This window comes from Manis pentadactyla, chromosome 6, assembly GCF_030020395.1.
Source record: "Manis pentadactyla isolate mManPen7 chromosome 6, mManPen7.hap1, whole genome shotgun sequence".
NCBI classification, from domain to species: domain Eukaryota; kingdom Metazoa; phylum Chordata; class Mammalia; order Pholidota; family Manidae; genus Manis; species Manis pentadactyla.
The window spans coordinates 106,845,724-106,865,216 of NC_080024.1; the positions used below are offsets into that span (position 1 = coordinate 106,845,724).

Consider the following 19,493-nt stretch of genomic DNA (forward strand, 5'->3'; position numbering starts at 1 on the left):
TCCAATTCTCGGCTATTGTAAATAGTGCTGCGATAAACATAGGGGTGCACTGATCTTTCTCATACTTGATTGCTGCATTCTTAGGGTAAATTCCTAGGAGTGCAATTCCTGGGTCAAATGGTAAGTCTGTACTGAGCATTTTGATGTACCTCCATACTGCTTTCCACAATGGTTGAACTAACTTACATTCCCACCAGCAGTGTAGGAGGGTTCCCCTTTCTCCACAGCCTCGCCAACATTTGTTGTTGTTTGTCTTTTGGATGGCAGCCATCCTTACTGGTGTGAGGTGATACCTCATTGTAGTTTTAATTTGCATTTCTCTGATAATTAGTGGTGTGGAGCATCTTTTCATGTGTCTGTTGGCCATCTGTATTTCTTTTTTGGAGAACTGTCTGTTCAGTTCCTCTGCCCATTTTTTAATTGGGTTATTTGTTTTTTGTTTGTTGAGGCGTGTGAGCTCTTTATATATTCTGGACGTCAAGCCTTTATCGGATGTGTCATTTTCAAATATATTCTCCAATACTGTAGGGTTCCTTTTTGTTCTATTGATGGTGTCTTTTGCTGTACAGAAGCTTTTCAGCTTAATATAGTCCCACTTGTTCATTTTTGCTGTTGTTTTCCTTGCCCGGGGAGATATGTTCAAGAAGAGGTCACTCATGTTTATGTCTAAGAGGTTTTTGCCTATGTTTTCTTGCAAGAGTTTAATGGTTTCATGACTTACATTCAGGTCTTTGATCCATTTTGAGTTTACTTTTGTATATGGGGTTAGACAATGGTCCAGTTTCATTCTCCTACATGTAGCTGTCCCGTTTTGCCAGCACCATCTGTTGAAGAGACTGTCATTTTGCCATTGTATGTCCCTGGCTCCTTTATCAAATATTAATTGACCATATATGTCTGGGTTAATGTCTGGATTCTCTAGTCTGTTCCATTGGTCTGTGGCTCTGTTGTTGTGTCAGTACCAAATTGTGTTGATTACTATAGCTTTATAGTAGAGCTTGAAGTTGGGGAGTGAGATCCCCTTTACTTTATTCTTCCTTCTCAGGATTGCTTTGGCTATCTGGGGTCTTTGAGCTGTTATATACACTGTCTGGAGATTCTTTTCTTCTCTCCCTTCTTATTCCTCCTCCTCCATTCTTCGTATGTTGGGTGTTTTGTTCTGTGCTCTTTCTAGGAGTGCTCCCATCTAGAGCAGTCCCTGTAAGATGTCCTGTAGAGGTGATTTGTGGAAAGCAAATTCCCTCAGCTTTTGTTTGTCTGGGAATTGTTTAATCCCACCATCATATTTAAATGATAGTCGTGCTGGATACAGTATCCTTGGTTCAAGACCCTTCTGTTTCATTGCATTAAATATATCATGCCATTCTCTTCTGGCCTGTAGGGTTTCTGTTGAGAAGTATGATGTTAGCCTGATGGGTTTTCCTTTATAGGTGATCTTTTTCTCTCTAGCTGCCTTTAAAACTCTTTCCTTGTCCTTGATCTTTGCCATTTTAATTATTATGTGTCTTGGTGTTGTACTCCTTGGATCCTTTCTGTTGCAGGTTCTGTGTATTTCCGTGGTCTGTTCGATTATTTCCTCCCCCAGTTTGGGGAACTTTTCAGCAATTATTTCTTCCAAGATACTTTCCATCCCTTTTTCTCTCTCTTCTTCTTCTGGTACCCCTATAATACGGATATTGTTCCTTTTGGATTGGTCACACAGTTCTCTTAATAGTGTTTCATTCCTGTAGATCCATTTATCTCTCTCTATGTCAGCTTCTATGCGTTCCTGTTCTGTGGTTTCAATTCCATCAATGGCCTCTTGCATCCTATCCATTCTGCTTATAAACCCTTGCAGAGTTTGTTTCATTTCTGTGATCTCCTTTCTGGCATCTGTGATCTCCCTCCGGACTTCATCCCATATCTCTTGCGTATTTCTCTGCATCTCTGTCAGCATGTTTATGATTTTTATTTTTAATTCTTTGTCAGGAGGACTGGTTAGGTCTGTCTCCTTCTCTGGTGTTGTCTCTGTGATCTTTGTCTGCCTGTAGTTTTGCCTTTCCATGGTGATAGGAATAGTTTGCAGAGCTGGGACGAGTGACGGCTGGAAGAACTTCCCTTCTTGTTGGTTTGTGGCCCTCCTCTCCTGGGAGAACAGTGACCTCTAGTGGCTTGTACTGGGTAGCTGTGGGCAGACAGGGCTTCTGCTTCCTGCCTGGCTGCTATGGAGTTTATCTCCGCTGTTGCTGTGGGCGTGTCCTGGCTCGGGCCGCTGCTCCAAAGTGGTGGAGTCGCATTGGAGGGGGAGTCGCCTGGAGGCTATTTATCTCCGTAAGGGGCCTCCCTGCTCCCTGCAGCCCAGGGGATTAGGGTGCCCAGAGATCCCCGGATTCCCTACCTCTGGATTAAGTGTCCCGCCCTGCCCCTTTAAGACTTCCAAAAAGCACCCGCCAAAATAAAACAATGACCACACACACACACACACACACACACACACACACACAAATTTAATAAATAAATAAATAAAAAATGGCCGCTCGTTTTTCTTTATTCTCTGGCGCCAGCCTCAGGCATCTGCTCACCGGTCTTGCTGCCCTGTTTCCCTAGTATTGGGGTCCCTATCCCTTTAAGACTTCCAAAAAGCCTCACCAAAACAAAACAGAAAAAAAAAATGGCCGCTCACTTTTCTTATGTCCTCTGGCGCCAGCCCTCTGGACCCTCACACCGTTTTTGCTGCCCTATTTTCCTAGTATCCAGGGCTGTGCACCCGCACTGTGTCTGCGCTCTGATTCGGATGGCTGGGGCTGGGTGTTCAGCAGTCCTGGGCTCCATCTCCATCTCCCTCCCGCTCTGCCTGCTCTTCTCCCGCCGGGAGGTTGGGGGAGGGGCGCTTGGGTCCTGCTGGGCCGGGGCTTGTATCTTACCCCCTTTACGAGTCACTGGGTTCTCGCAGGTGTGGATGTGGTCTGGATGTTGTCCTGTGTCCTCTGGTCTTTTTTCCAGGAAGAGTTGTCTTTGTTATATTTTCATAGATATATGTGGTTTTGGGAGGAGATTTCCGCTGCTCTACTCACGCCGCCATCTTGGCTCCACCTCCTATATATTTAATTTTTTAAGAAATGGACGAACTGTTTTCCAAAGTAGTACAGTTATACTTTCCCATCAACAGTGTTAAGAGTTCCAGTCCTTCTACATCCTCTCCCAACACTTGCTCTGTTTACTCTTTTTAATTTTGGGCACTCTAATAGGTCGGTAATGGTATCTCATGACTAGTGCTATTGCGAATCCTTTTATGTGCTTTTATTTTCTTTGGTGATGTATCTTTTCAAATTATTTATCAATCTTTTTATTACATTCTTTTATTTATGAGTCTTGAGTCTTCTTTATATATTATGGATACAAGTCCTTTATCAGACATTCGATGTGTAAATATTTCTTTCTTTCTTTCTTTCCTTTCTTTCTTTCTTCCTTTCTTCCTACCTTCCTTCCTTCCTTCCCTCCCTCCCTCCCTCCCTCCCTTTCTTTTCTTTCTTCCTTTCTTCTTTCTTTCTTTTTATTTTGGTATCATTAATCTACAATTACAGAAAAAAGATTATGTTTACTAGGTACCTCCTTCACCAAGTCCCCCCCACATACCCCTTCACAATCACTGTCCATCTGCATAGTAAGATGCTGTAAAATTACTACTTGTCTTCTCTGTGTTGTGCAGCCCTCCCCGTGTTCCCCACGCACTATACATGCTAATCATAATGCCCTCTTTCTTTTTCCCCGCCCTTATCCCTCCCTTCCCACCCATCCTCCCTAGTCCCTTTCCCTTTGGTAACTGTTAGTCCATTCTTGGGTTCTGTGATTCTGCTGCTGTTTTGTTCCTTCAGTTTTCCTTTGTTCTTATACTCCACATATGAGTGAAATCATTTGGTACTTGTTCTTCTCCACTTGGCTTATTTCACTGAGCATAATACCCTCTAGCTCCATCCATGTTGTTGCGAATGGTAGGATCTGTTTTTTTCTTATGGCTGTGTAATATTCCATTGTGTATATGTACCACCTCTTCTTTATCCATTCATCTATTGATGGACATTTAGGTTGCTTCCATATCTTGGCTATTGTAAACAGTGCAGCGATAAACATATGGGTGCATCTATCTTTTTCAAACTGGAGTGCTGCATTCTTAGGCTAAATTCCTAGAAGTGGAATTCCTGGGTCAAATGGTATTTCTATTTTGAGCATTCTGAGGAACCTCCATACTGCTTTCCACAATGGTTGAACTAATTTATATTCCCACCAGCAGTGTAGGGGGGTTCCCCTTTCTCCCCAACCTCACCAACATTTGTTGTTGTTTGTCTTTTCGATGATGGCGATCGTTACTGGTGTGAGGTGATATCTCATTGTGGTTTTAATTTGCATTTCTCTGATGATTCGCTATGTGGAGCATCTTTTCATGTGCCTTTTGGCCATCTGGATTTCTTCTTTAGAGAACTGTCTATTCAGCTCCTCTGCCCATTTTTTAAATTGGATTATTTGCTTTTTGTTTGTTGAGGCGTGTGAGCTCTTTATATATTTTGGATGTCAATCCTTTATTGGATCTGTCATTTATGAATATATTCTCCCATACTGTAGGATACCTTTTTGTTCTATTGATGGTGTCCTTTGCTGTACAGAAGCTTTTTAGCTTGATATTGTCCCAGCTGTTCATTTTTCCTTTATTTCCTTTGCCTGGGGAGATATGTTCATGAAGAAGTCACTCATATTTATGTCCATATAGATTCTTTTTTTCTTCTTAATATATCTTTGCAGAACAGTTTTTAATTTCAAACATTAAAACGTTTTAAGTTTGAAACATTAATCAGATCCTTGGCATATCTGTTGAAAATAGCAGATGTATAGAAATGTTACATTGAAGGTCAGAAGCCTTTTTCAAAAAATGCAGAAAGCTAATTTCTCTTAGGATAATTAAACTGAGAATATTCATGAATCATACATTCTTATAAACTAAGAAAACATTATTTTTTTTTCCTTTTTTGCTTGATATCATTAATATACAGTTACATGAGCAACATTGTGGTTACTGATTCACCCCCATATCAATCTCCCACCACATACCCCATTAGAGTCACACTGTACAGCATAATAAGAAGCTGTAGAGTCACTACTTGTCTTCTCTGTGCTATACTGCCTTCCCCATTCCACCACTCCCAACATTTTGTGTGCTAATAATAATGCCCCTTTTTCCCCTTATTCCCCCCTTCCCACCCTTCCTCCCCAGTCCCTTCTTGGGTTCTGTGAGTCTTCTGCTGTTTTAGTCCTTCAGCTTTTTCTTTGTTCTAATACTCCACCGATGAGTGAAATCGTTTGATACTTGTCCTTCTCTGCCTGGCTTATTTCACTGAGCATAATACCCTCTAGCTCAGTCCATGTTGTTGCAAATGCTAGGATTTGTTTTCTTCTTATGGCTGGATAATATTCCATTGTGTATATGTACCACATCTTCTTTATCCATTCATCTACTGATGGACACTTAGGTTGCTTCCATATCTTTGCTATTGTAAATAGTGCTGCAATAAACATAGGTTTGCATGTGTCTTTTGAAACTGGGCTCCTGCATTTTTAGGTAAATTCCTAGAGGTGTAATTACTGGGTCAAATGGTATTTCTATTTTTAGTTTTTGTGCAGAACCTCCATAGTGCTTTCAACAATGGTTGACCTAACTTACATCCCCACCAGCAGTGTAGGAGGGTTCCCCTTTCTCCACATCCTCACCAACATTTGTTGTTTGTCTTTTGGATGGTGGTGATCCTTACTGGGGTGAGGTGATATCTCATTGTGGTTTTAATTTGCATTTCTCTGATGACTTGCGATGTGGAGCATCTTTTCGTGTGCCTGTTGTCCATCTGAATTTCTTCTCTGGAGAAGTATCTGTTCAGATCCTCTGCCCACTTTTTATTTAGATCTTTTGGTTTTTGTTTCTTGAGGCATGTGAGCTCTTTATGTATTTTAGATGTCAACCCTTTATTGGATATGTCATTTATGAATATATTCTCCCATACTGTAGGATGCCTTTTTGTTCTATTGATGGTTTCCTTTGCTGTACAGAAGCTTTTTAGTTTGATATAGTCCCGTTTCATCATTTTTGCTTTTGTTTCCCTTGCCCATGGAGATATGTTCATGTTTATATTCAAGAGAGTTTTGCCTGTATTTTTCTGAGTGTTTTATGGTTCTATGACTTACATTCAGGTCTTTGATCCATTTCGAGTTTACTTTTGTGTATGTAGTTAGCCAGCAATCCAGTTTCATTCTCTTACTTGTAGCTGTCCAGTTTTGCCAACACCAGTTGTTGAAGGGGCTGTATTTTCCCCATTGTATATCCATAGCTCCTTTTTCATATATTAGTTGACCGTATATGCTTGGTTAATATCTGGACTCTCTATTCTGTTCCACTGGTCTATGGGTCTGTTTTTGTGACGGTACCAAATTGTCTTGATTACTCTGGCTTTGTAGTAGAGCTTGATGTGAGAATCCCCCCTTCTATGTTCTTCCGTCTCAGGGTTACTTTGGCTATTCAGCATCTTTTGGGGTTCCATATGAGTTTTAGAACTATTTGTTCCAGTTCGTTGAAGATTGCTGTTGGTATTTCGATAGGGATTGCATTGAATCTGTAGATAGCTTTAGTTAGAATGGCCATTTTGACAATATTAATTCTTCCTACCCAAGAGCATGGGATGAATTTCCATTTATTAGTGTCCTCTTTAATTTCTCCTACGAGTGTCTCGTAGTTTTCAGGGTATAGGTCTTTCACTTCTTTGGTTAGGTTTATTCCTAGGCTTTTTATTATTTTTGATGCAATTGTGAATGGAATTGTTTTCCTGACTTCCCTTTCTGCTAGTTCATTGTTAGTGTATAGGAATGCAACAGATTTTGTGTATTAATTTTGTATTCTGCAACTTTGCTGAATTCAGATATTAGATCCAATCGTTTTGGAGTGGAATCTTTAGGGTTTTTATGTACAATATGTCTTCTGCAAACAGCGACAGTCTGTCTTCTTCCTTACCAGTCTGGATGCCTTTTATTTCTTTGTGTTGTCTGATTGCCGTGGCTAGGACCTCCAGTACTGTGTTGAATAAAAGCAGGGTGAGTGGGCATCCTTGTCTTCTTCCCGATCTTAGAGGAAAAGCTTTCAGCTTCTCACTGTTAAGTGTGATGTTGGCTGTGGGTTTCTCATATATAGCCTTTATTATGTTGAGGTATTTTCCCTCCATACCCATTTTGTTGCAAATTTTTACCATGAATGGATGTTGAATGTTCTCGGATGCTTTTTCAGCATCTATGGAGATGATCATGTGGTTTTTGTCCTTTTTTTTTTTTTTATGTGGTGGAAGATGTTAATAGATTTTTGAATCTGGGAGCTACATTTTAGACAAACATTTGCAGACTAGGAGACGTTCAGATGTGCAGGTTTTGGTATAGTGAATTCTGGTTATAGAATTTCATAAGTAATAAAGCCAGATTGAAGTCCCAGCTTGGTCCCTTCCTAACTGAGTTTAAGCAATTTATTGACCCTCTTTCAAGCTTAGTTTTGTTATCTTTAAAATGGGAATAAAATCTACCTTGCAGGATTGTGATGGATAAAAGAAAACTTGTTTCTAATAAATGTTAAACAAACATCAGGAAATTTTATCTAATTGGAAAAGGGGCTAGAAATATTGAAGAAACTTTTATTGTTGTTGTTTGTAAGTTTTAGACTGGAGTAGAGGGGATTTTGGCAATGAGGCATGATGAAAAAGGCAATACTAGCTCCTGTTCATTGTATGTCAGCTAGAGTGCCAGACACCATGCTTGGCAACCTGTCATATTTAATGTCCATTTAATCAGATTTGACATTAAAGAATTTTGTGCTATTGCAATTTACATGTTTAACAAAGATTATAAAGCATATACTCTGTACAAGGCAAAGTGCTACATATTGTAGCAAATACCAGCAAAAATCATATGTGATCCCTGTTCTAAAGAAATTTATGTTCCACATACGTAAAAAAAAGTCAAGAGTAGAAATGCTTATATGAGACAAAATAGATTTCGAAACAAAGATAGTATCAAGAGACAAAGAAGGACATTACATAATGATGAAGTCCAAAGAGCAGGTATAACAATTACAAATATCTTTGCACCCAACATAGGAGCACCTATAAATGTAAAACAAATACTAAGAGAACTAGAGGGAGAAGTAGACTGCAACTTAATCATACTAGGGAACTTTAACACACTACCCACATTGATGAGCAGGTTAACCACACAGAAAATAAATGAGGAAACAGGCACTGAAGAACACACTAGATCAGATGGACTTAATAGATAATTACAGAACATTCCACCCAAAAGCAGCAATATACACCTTTTTCTCCAGAGCACAAGGGACATTCTCCAGAAGAGATAACGTTAGAACACAAAAGGAGCCTCAGTAAATTTTGAAAGATTGAAATTGTATCAGCAGCTTCTCAGACCACAATGGTAGGAAACTAGAAATAAATTACACAAAGAAAACAAAAAAACTCCACAAACACATGGAAGCTAAACAACATGCTTTTAAATAACCAATGGATTGGTGACCAAATCAGAGAAGAACTTAATACTTGGAGACAAATGAAAACAAAAATAAAACAGTCCAAAACTTGTGGGATGCTGTAAAATCAGTTCTAAGAGAGAGTATGTAGCACTGCAGGCACACTTCAAGAAAGAAGAAAAATCCCAAATAAACAGTCCAAACTCCCAACTAAATAAACTAGAAAAAGAACAAATGAAACCCAAAGTTGGGAGGAAGAAACAATAAAGATCAGAGTGAAATAAAAATAGAGAAGAATAAAATAGTAGGTAAAGAATCAGTGAAGCCAAGAGCTGGTTCTTTGAGAAGATATACAAAGTGGACAAACACGTAGCCAGATTTTCTCAAGAAAAAGGATGCAACGTCAGAAAAGAAAAATGAATCATTACAACTGACACCACAGAGATACAAGAATTATTAGACAATTCTATGAAAAATTATATGCGAATAAATTGTACAACCTGGAAGAAATGGACAGCTTTTTAGAAAAGTATAACCTTCCAAGACTGACTCAGGAAGAAACAGAAAATCTGAACAGACCAGTTACTAGCAATGAAATTGATTCGGTAATCAAAAAACTTCCAACAAAAAAAAAATGCCAAAACCAGATGGCTTCACAGCTGAATTCTACCAAACATTTAAGAAGAACTGATACCCATCTTTCTTAAAGTAGAACAGGAGAGAATACTTGCAAACTCATTCTATGAGGCCAGCATCACTCTAATATCAAAACCAAACAAAGACACTATACCCCTCCAGAAAATTATAGCTCAGTATTGCTGATGAACATAGACACAAAAATCCTCAATAAAATATTAGCAAACTGAATTGAAAAATACATCAGAAGGATCATCCAGCATGACCAAGTGGTATTTATTCTAGGGATGCAGGAATGGTACAATATTCATAAGTCAGTCAATGTGATACAACACATTAACAGAATGGATAAAAACCATATGACCATATCTCAGTAGATGCTGAAAAAGCATTTCACAAAATTCGACATCCATTCATGAGAAAAATTCTCAGGAAAATGGGTATAGAGGGCAAGTACCTCAACATAATAAAGGCATGTGACAAACCCACAACTGACATCATACTCAGCAGTGAAAAGGTGAACGCTTTTCCTCTAAGATCAGGACAATGATGTTCCCTCTCAGCACTTTTATTTAACATAGACTGGAGGTCCTAGCCCAGGCAATCAGACCTCTTTGCTTGATTGCAAGAGATAAAAGGTGTCCAGAATGGTAAGGAGAAAGTAAAAGTCACTATTTTCAGATTACATGATGTTATACAAAGAAAACCCTAAAATTTCTACCAAGAAACTATTAGACCTAAAAACTGGGTTCAGCAAACTTGCAGGATACAAAATTTAATAGAAATCTGTTGCATTCCTATATACTAACCACAAGTAGAAAGAGAAATCAGAAAAACAATTCCAGTAACAATTGCATGAAAAAGAATAAAATACCTACGAATAAACCTAACCAAAGAGGTGAAAGACCTGTGCTCTGCAAACTATAAGACACTCAATAAGGAAATTAGAGAACAAATTAATAGAAATCTATCCCATGCTTATGGGTAGGAAGAATTAATATCATCAAAATGGCCATCTTGCCCAAAGCAATTTATAGATTCAGTGCAATTGCTGTCAAAATATCAGCAACATTTTCCAATGAACTAGAACAAGTAATCCAGAAATTCACATGAAAATACAAAAGACTCAGAATAGCCAAAGCAAATTTGAGAAAGAACAACACAGCTTGGGGAATTACACTCCCTGATTTCAATCTATACTGCAAAGCTACAGTAATCAAAACAATATATTACTGGCACAAGAACAGACCCATAGACCAACAGAATAGAGACCTCTGATATAAACCCATGCATATACAGTCAATTAATATACGATAAAGGAGGTGTGAATATACAATGGGGAAAAGATAGCCTCTTCAATAACAGGTGTTGGGAAAACTGGATAACTACATATAAGAGAATGAAAATAGATTACTGTCGAACTCCATACATAAAAGTAAACTCAAAATGGATCAAAGACCTGAATGTAAGTCATGAAGCCATAAAACTCTTAGAAGAAAATATAGGCAATAATCTCTTGGACATAAGCATGGGCCATGTTTTCCTGGACACATGATGTCCCTGGGCTAAGGAAACAAAATAAAAAATAAACACTTGAGGCTATATTAAACTAAAAAGCTTCTGTGCAGCAAAGGAAATCATCAGCAGAGCAAAAAGGCAACCTTTACATATATACATATAAATATATCTGGTAAGGGGTTAACATCCAAAATATGTATATAACATACACCTTAACAACAAAAAAACAACCCAATTAAAAAATTGGACCTGAGCAGACATTTTTCAAAGAAGAAATACATCTGACCAAAGGCACATGAAAAGATGCTCTGTCACTAATCATCAGAGAAAGAACTTCTCAGCCTTAAAAAGAATATACTGAACATAATCTCAGTTTTTCTTGATGTCAGAGGTTTTCATTATATTACCTATGTTGCTCTCTGATTGTTAAAATGACTTCACCTAGGTTCAATTCACAAGTCTTCATTGAGCACACATCACAGTGCCATGCTCTGCTGATGTTGATGTGAAAGTTAATCTCTGCCCTAAGAGACACCTGCCAGTGGTTAAATGTCAGTGCTGTGAGAGCTGTGCACACCTTCTGCCAGGGAAACACAGAAAAGGTGCCCTCTCCAGAACAGATTGGGGGGCTGAGGGCAGGCCAATGGAGGCTACCAGAAGAGGCAACCAAAGTAGTCAGTTGGCTTGGAACTCAGGAGACATTGTCACACAAAATAACTTTGAAAATAGTGGTTACAGTTCCAGGCCAGATCATAAAAGAAACTGATGAAAATGTTGTATTTTTTTCAGTAAGAAATAGTAAAAACAAAACAGAACAGTACTATTTAAAAAGAAGATGAGGTTTCAGATTTTGAGGAGATTTTTTGAGTGAATTCCTGAGTGCTTTTAAGAGCTATGGTATATGACAAAGACTCTATTGTGTTTAACTCATCATCAAAACTTTTGACTTTTCCTTTCTTTGATACCGTATAAACAATTGTTTTTTCTTTAAACACAGCATTGATTATGTCTACAAGTGGAATAAAGAAAAGGGAAGATTTATTTATCTATTTATTTATGGGGGTAACTAGATAAAGATTGGAAAAAGTGAGGTAGGGGCAGGGAATGAGGGCAAATACATATACTCAAGGCCTATTATAAAGTCAGGTACTGTACTTTGTACTTCCATGCATGCTGAATGCATTGAAGTCTTAGCAAAATCCCATGAAATGTGCATATTGATATGCATTTTATACATAAAAATCATGACTGAAATAAATAATTTGCCCTAAGTCAAATGGTTGGTGGTAAAAGTCAGAATATAATCCAGCTAGTCATACAAGCCAGAATATAGCCTGGCTAGTCATACAATCCAGAATTTAATCATAAATCTTTCCCAGGATATGGCTAAGGTGAAATGAGCTGTTGGCATTGTAAAGTAAAATAAAAGGATAGCTGAGAAGCGATTTTTCTGAGTAGAAAAGGGAGGCAAGGGATTCTCAAGATGGCGGGGTGAGTAGGGTAGTGGAAATCTCCTCCCAAAACCATATATATTTTGAAAATACAAATATTCCTAAAAGAGTGACTGGAAGATACAGTACATGAGCTAGGCTACATCTGCGAGACCAAACATCTCATGGAAAGGGGTAGGATACAAAACCGTGACCGGCAGGACCTGAGCACTCTCCCACCCCAGCTCACCAGAAGGAGGAAAAGAATCAGAGGGGAGGAAGTGGAAGCCCAGGACTGCTAAATAACCAGCCCTGGTGATCTGCCCCAGGAACACAGACAGACATTGCATGGTGCAGTGGATATTGGAGGAGCAGAAAAGCAAGGTTCGAGATTGCAAACAGGTTCCCACAGCCGGCTGCCCAGGGACAAAAGAAAAGTGGGCACTTTAAAAGTCTTAAAGGGGCAAGGGTTGAACAGGTGGACAAAATTATCCTGGCACACTCTTCCCAGATCGCTGGGAACTTTAAGGAACTTCAGGTGCACCAGGTGCCTGGGTGGCAGTGCAGCTCCGAAGTCTCTCATGGGGATAAATAGCCTGCCGTTTATTCCCCCTGCCATCACTGCAAGCAAACTGACTGACCCGCCATTGCTGCAGAACAGCTGGGGAGCAGCCCCACTTACAGCAACCACACAGCTTAGCACAGCAGATTCTCCCTACACGTGGCTAACAGGCCCAGACCCAGAGGCTGCTCCCTGTGCGTGGTTGACTAGCACAGACAGTGGAGATGGGTGCCGAGACCAGGAGGCACAAAGGGGCTTTGTTCTTCAGGCAGAACATGGGCTGCTAGCTTGCAACCCTGGCCATTGTCCTAGGCCATCTTGGAGGCAGCTCCGCCCATAGCAGTTTAGGGGATTAACCCAGAGGCTACTCCCTGTGTGGGGTTAATGGGCACAGATAGCGGAGACAGGTAAGGCAACCAGCAAGCATAAAGGGACTTTGTTGTTGCAGCTGACACACATGCAACTTGCCAGCGACCCCTCCCATCACCAGGAAAAGGCAGTAGAACCTTGTTCAGTTCAAAATCCCTCAAACACCAGAGACAGGCCCCGGTGAGACCGAAATCACAAATCTTCCTTAAAAAGAATTCAAAATAAAAGTCATGACCATGCTGATGGACCTGCAGAGAAATATGCAAGAGCTAATGGTTGAATTCAGGAGGGAGATAACAGAAATGAAACAAACAGTGGAAGGATTTAAGAGCAGACTGGATGAGGTGGAAGAGACTGTTAATGGAATAGAAATCAGAGAACAGGAATACAGAGAAGTTGAGGCAGAGAGAGATAAAAGGATCTCTAGGAATGAAAGAATATTAAGAGAACTGTGTGACCAATTCAAATGGAAAAATTTTTGCATTATAGGGGTACCAAAAGAAGAAGAGGGAGGCGAAGGGATAGAAAGTGTCTTTGAAGAAATAATTGCTGGATCTGTCCCGAATCTGGGGAAGGATACTTTCTCAGATCATGAAAGTCCACAGATCTCCCAACAGAAGGGAGTGAAGGAGGACAACATCAAGGTATATAATAACTAAAATGACAAACACAAGGACAGAGTATTAAAAGCAACCAGAGAGAGAAAAAAGATCACCTACAAAGGAAAACCCATCAGGCTATCATCAGACTTCTCAGCACAAACCTTACAGGCGAGAAGGGAATGGCATGATATATTCAAGGAATGAAACAGAAATGTCTCGAAACAAGAATATTCTGTCCAGCAAGCTTATCATTTAAATTTGAAGGAGGGATTAAACAATTCACAGATAAACAAAAGTTGAGAGAATTTACCTCCCATAAACCATCTCTACAATATATTTTAAAGGGACTGCTCTAGAGGGAAGTATGCCTAAGGCTAAATAGCTGTCGCCAGAGAAAACCACAGCAAAGAAAGTAGACCAACCAAATACTAGGTAAAGGCAAAGTAAAATCAGCTATCCACAAAATCAGTCATGGGAAACACAAAGAGTACAGAATAAAACACCCAACATATAAAGAGTAGAAGAGGAAGAAAAGAAGGGAGACAAATAAAGAATCAGACTGTGTTTATAATAGTGGAAAAAGTGAGTTAAGTTAGACAAATAGTAAAGAAGCTGCCCTTGAACCTTTGGTAACCACGAATCCAAAGCCTGCAATGGCAATAAGTACATATCTATCGATAATCACCCTAAATGTAAATGGACTGAATGCACCAATCAAAAGACACAGAGTAATAGAATGGATAAAAAAGCAAAACGCATCTGTATTCTGCCTACAAGAGACTCATGTCAAACCTGAAGACATACACAGACTAAAAGTGAAGGGATGGGAAAAGATATTTCATGCAAACAATAGGGAGAAAAAAGCAGGTGTTGCGGTACTTGTACCAGACAAAATAAACTTAAAAACAAAGAACGTAATGAGACAAAGAAGCACATTACATAATGATAAGGGGTTAGTCCAAAAAGAGTATATAACCATTATAAATATCTATGCACCTAACACAGGAGCATCTATATATGTGAAATAAATACTAATACAATTAAGGGGGGGATTGAATGCAATGCATTTATTTTAGGAGACGGCAACACACCACTCCCACCAAAGGACAGATCCACCAGACAGAAAATAAGTAATGACACAGATGCACTGAACAACACATTAGAACAGATGGACCCAATAGACATCTACAGAACTCTACACCCAAAAGCAGCATGATACACATTCTTCTTAAGTGCACATGGAGCATTTTCCAGAATAGACCACATACTAGGCCAGAAAAAGAGCATCAGTAAATTAAAAAATATTGAAATTCTAGCAACCAACTTCTCAGATCACAAAGGTATAAAACTGGAAATAAATTGTACAAAGAAAAAAAGGCTCACAAACACATGGAGGCTTAACAACATGCTATTTAATCAATGGATCAATGACCAAATTAAAACACAGATCAATCAATATATGGAGACAAATGAAAACAACAGCACAATGCCCTGACTTCTGCGGGATGCAGCAAAGGCCGTTCTAAGACAAAAGTATAAATCAATCCAGGCCTATTTAAAGAAGGAAGAACAATCCCAAATGAATACTCTAAATGCACAATTATTGAAACTGGAAAAGAAGAACAAATGAGTCCCATTCAAAGTCAGCAGAAGGAGGCACATAATAAAGATCAGAGAAGAAATAAACAAAATTGAGAAGAATAAAACAATAGAAAAAAAAGATGAAACCAAGAGCTGGATCTTTGAGAAAATAAACAAAATACATAAACTGCTAGCCAGACTTATTAAGAGAAAAAGAGAATCTACACACACACAAATAGAATCAGAAATGAGGAAAAATCACAATGAACGCCACAGAAATACAAAGACTTATTAGAGAATAATATGAAAATCTATATGCTAACAAAATGGACAACCTAGAAGAAAAGAACAAATTTCTAGAAAAATACAACCTTCCAAGACTGACCCAGGAGGAAACAGAAAATGTAAACAGACCAATTACCAGCAATGAAATTGAATTGGTAATCAAAAAACTACCCAAGAACAAAACCTGCACCAAATGGATTCACTGCTGAATTTTATCAAACATTTAGAGAAGACATAATATCCATTCTCCTTAAAGTTTTGCAAAAAAATAGAAGACAAGGGAATACTTCCGAAATAATTCAACGCAGCCAGCATCACTCTAATACCAAAACCAGGCAAAGGCACCACAAAATAGAAAATTACAGACCAATATCCCTGATGAATATAGATGCAAAAATACTCAACAAGATATTAACAAACAGAATTCAAACATACATTAAGAGGATCATACACCATGATCAAGTCGGATTCATCACAGGGATAGAAGGATGGTATAACATTTGATAATCCATCAACATCATCCACCACATCAACAAAAGAAGGACAAAAAACACATGATCATTCCGATAGATTCTGAAAAAGCATTCAACAAAACTCAACAACCATTCATGATAAAAACTCTCAACAAAATGGGTATAGAGGGCAAGTACCTCAACATAATAAAGGGCATATATGACAAACCCACAGCCATCATCATACTTAACAGTGAGAAGCTGAAAGCTTTTCCTCTAAAATCCGTAACCAGACAGGTATGCCCACTCTCCCCACTTTTATTCAACATAGTCCTGGAGGTACTAGCCAACCCAGTCAGACAAAAACAAAGAAATAAAAGGCATCCAGATTGGTAAGGAAGAAGTCAAACTGTCAGTGTTTGCAAATGACATGATATTGTACATAAAAAACCCTAAAGAATCCACTCGAATTCTACCAGAACTAATATCTGAGTTCAGCAAAGTTGCAGGATACAAAATTAATACACAGAAATCTGTTGCATTACTGTACAGTAACAATGAATGAGCAGAGAGAGAAATCAGGAAAACAATTGCATTCACAATTGCATCAAAAATAATAAAATACCTAGGAATAAACCTAACCAAGGAAGTGAAAGACCTATGTCCTGAAAATTGCATGACACTCTTAAGAGAAACTAAAGAGGACACTAATAAATGGAAACTCATCCCATGCTCTTGGGTAGGAAGAATTAATATTGTCAAAATGGCCATCCTGACTAAAGTAATCTACAGATTCAAGGCAATCCCTATCAAAATCCTGACAGAATTCTTCAACAACTAGAACAAGCAGTTCTAAAATGCATAGGGAACTCCAAAAGACCCCGAATAGGCAAAGCAATTCAGAGAAGGAAGAATATGGCAGTGGGGATCTCACTTTCCAACCTGAAGGTCTACTACAAAGCTACAGTAATCAAGACAATTTGGTACTGGCACAGGAACAGACCCAGAGACCAGTGAAACAGAATACAGAGTCCAGATATTAACTCAAGAATATATAGTCAATAATGTATGATAAAGGGACCATGGATATACAATGGGGAAATGACAGCTTCTTCAACAGCTGGTGTTTGCAAAACTGGACAGCTACATGTAAGAGAATTGAACTGGATCACTAACTCCATATACAAAAGTAAACTCAAAATGGATCAAAGACCTGAAACAGTTAGATGAAAACATAGACAAAACTTTCTTGAATATAAACATGAACAACTTCTGCATGAACATATCTCCACAGGCAAGGGAAGCAAAAGCAAAAATGAAGAAGTGAGACTATCAAACTAAAAATCTTCTGTACAGCAAAGGACACCATCAGTAGAACAAAAAGGCATCCTACAGTATAGGAGTATATATTCATAAATGACATATCCGATAAGAGGTTGACATAAAAAATAGACAAAGAGCTCACGCACCTGAAGAAAGAAAAAGCAAATAATCCAATTAAAAAATGGACACGGGATCTGAACAGAAACCTATCCAAAGAAGAAAGTCAGATAGCCAACAGGCACATGAAAAGATGCTCCACATCCATAATCATCAGAGAAATGCAAGTTAAAACCACAATGAGATAATCACCTCACACCAATTAGGGTGACCACTATCCAAAAGACAAACAACAACAATGTTGGCGAGGATGTGGAGAAAGGGGTACCCTCCTACACTGCTGGTGTGGATGTAAATTAGTTCAACCATTGTGGAAAGCTGTATGGAGGTTCCTCTAAAACTAAAAATAGAAATACCATTTGACCCAGGCATTCTACTCCTAGGAATTTACTGTACGGCTGCAGGATTGCAAAATACATATGCATCCCTATGTTTATTCCAGCACTATTTACAATAGCCAAGAAATGGAAGCAACCTAAGTGTCCATCAGCAGATGAATGGATAAAGATGTGGTACGTATACACAATAGATTATTCACCCATAAGAAGAAAACAAACCCTACCATTTGCAACAACATGGATGGAGCTAGAGGGTATTATGTTCAGTGAAATAAGCCAGGCTGAGAAAGAGAAGTGTCAAATGATTTTACTCACATGTGGAGTATAAGAACAAAGCAAAAACTGAAGAAGCAAAACAGCAGCAGACTCACAGAACCCAAGAATGGACTAACAGTTACCAAAGGGAAAGGCACTGGGGATTATGAGTGGGAAGGAAAGGATAAGGAGAGAAAGGGGCATTACGTTTAGCACACAGAATGTTGGGGAGAGGGCTCGGAGAAGGTAGTATAGCACAGCGAAGACAAGTAGTGATTCTGTAGCATCTTACTACACTGATGGACAGTGAATGTAATGGGGTATGTTGTCGGAACTTGATAATGGGTTGAATCTTGTAACCACAATGTTGCTCATGTAAGTGTATATTAATGATACCAAAATAAATAAGAAAATGAAAACAGTGGCAGTGTTGTAGAGTAAAGTAGCATTGCCCATATTTGCAAAAGCCTGGGATATTTGTCCGGGTGGTATCTGTATATCCAGTGTTTATAAATCAGGATCATATTTCCTAGTAATATTGGTGGAAGTGAATGGTAAAGAGGATTATCTATTATTAACATTAACATTGGAAGTTCAGAGTTTGAAAAGTTTTTCACTTGTTTGCATTGATGAACAATATGTTTTTCATCGGAACTCAGTAAGCAGTGTATATATGGATGTCAATAGATGTTCTTCTTTATAACTTAGCTGCTACCAATAAATGAGCTTTCAGTCTCTCAGATGCTTAGTGTGACTGTGAAATCCCTACTTAGATAAGCATTGCCATGAAAGTACTGCAAGGATGTTGTTTGATAAATATATCTGTCCTCAGAAATATCTTTTGGAAATGTGGAAAATCAACTTGGTATTTTTTAAGTGGAGAATATAGATTTTAGCAGATAATATAAATCTAAGAAAATATAAAAAGGGTTTATATATGTGGTATATACTGATTTGAAGAAATCACGAATTTCCATCTAAGATTTTTTTACTGCATAGGTGAGGCTTGAATATCTCCTCAAATGTAATTTTTCACGTTTTTGAAATGAAATAGATTAGACCTCACTTAAAAATCATACTATTTAGAGCCTTACTATTAATTCTATAGAATTCTTTAGTCATCTCCATTAACCACCTTCTATAATGTTCCTAGGTTATTGAATCTTTGGGAATTATTATTTATAAGGCACTGGACTACGGTTTGAAGGAGAATGAAGAAAGGGAATTAAGCCCTCCTCTGGAGCAGCTCATTGATCACATGGCCAACACAGTGGAAGCCGATGGTAGCAATGATGAGGGCTATGAGGCCGCAGATGAAGGCCTGGATGATGAAGAAGATGAAAAGAGAAAACTCGCAGCTGTCCTGTCCTATACAGACGTCATGAAGGTAAAGCATCAGTTTTCATAGTACTTGTTTCTTTCAAGAGTTATTTTTATTTTTATTTATTTTTCTATTTCGGTATCATTAATCTACAATTACATGAGGAAC

At 38.5% G+C, this 19,493-nt stretch overlaps 1 protein-coding gene across 7 annotated transcripts in view; it reads left to right on the forward strand.

Moving 5' to 3' along the window:
* SPIRE1 (spire type actin nucleation factor 1) overlaps positions 1 to 19,493 on the forward strand; it is a 347,295-nt gene that overhangs the window by 144,631 nt on the left and 183,171 nt on the right. For all 7 annotated transcript variants that reach the window (XR_005034076.2, XM_057504024.1, XM_036932697.2 and 4 more), the window contains exon 3: positions 19,158 to 19,391. Coding sequence is in view for 6 of the 7 variants with exons in the window: in XM_057504024.1 (XP_057360007.1) it covers positions 19,158 to 19,391 (234 nt within the window). In the remaining variant the exon portion in view is untranslated. The remainder of the gene's footprint in view (positions 1 to 19,157; positions 19,392 to 19,493) is intronic.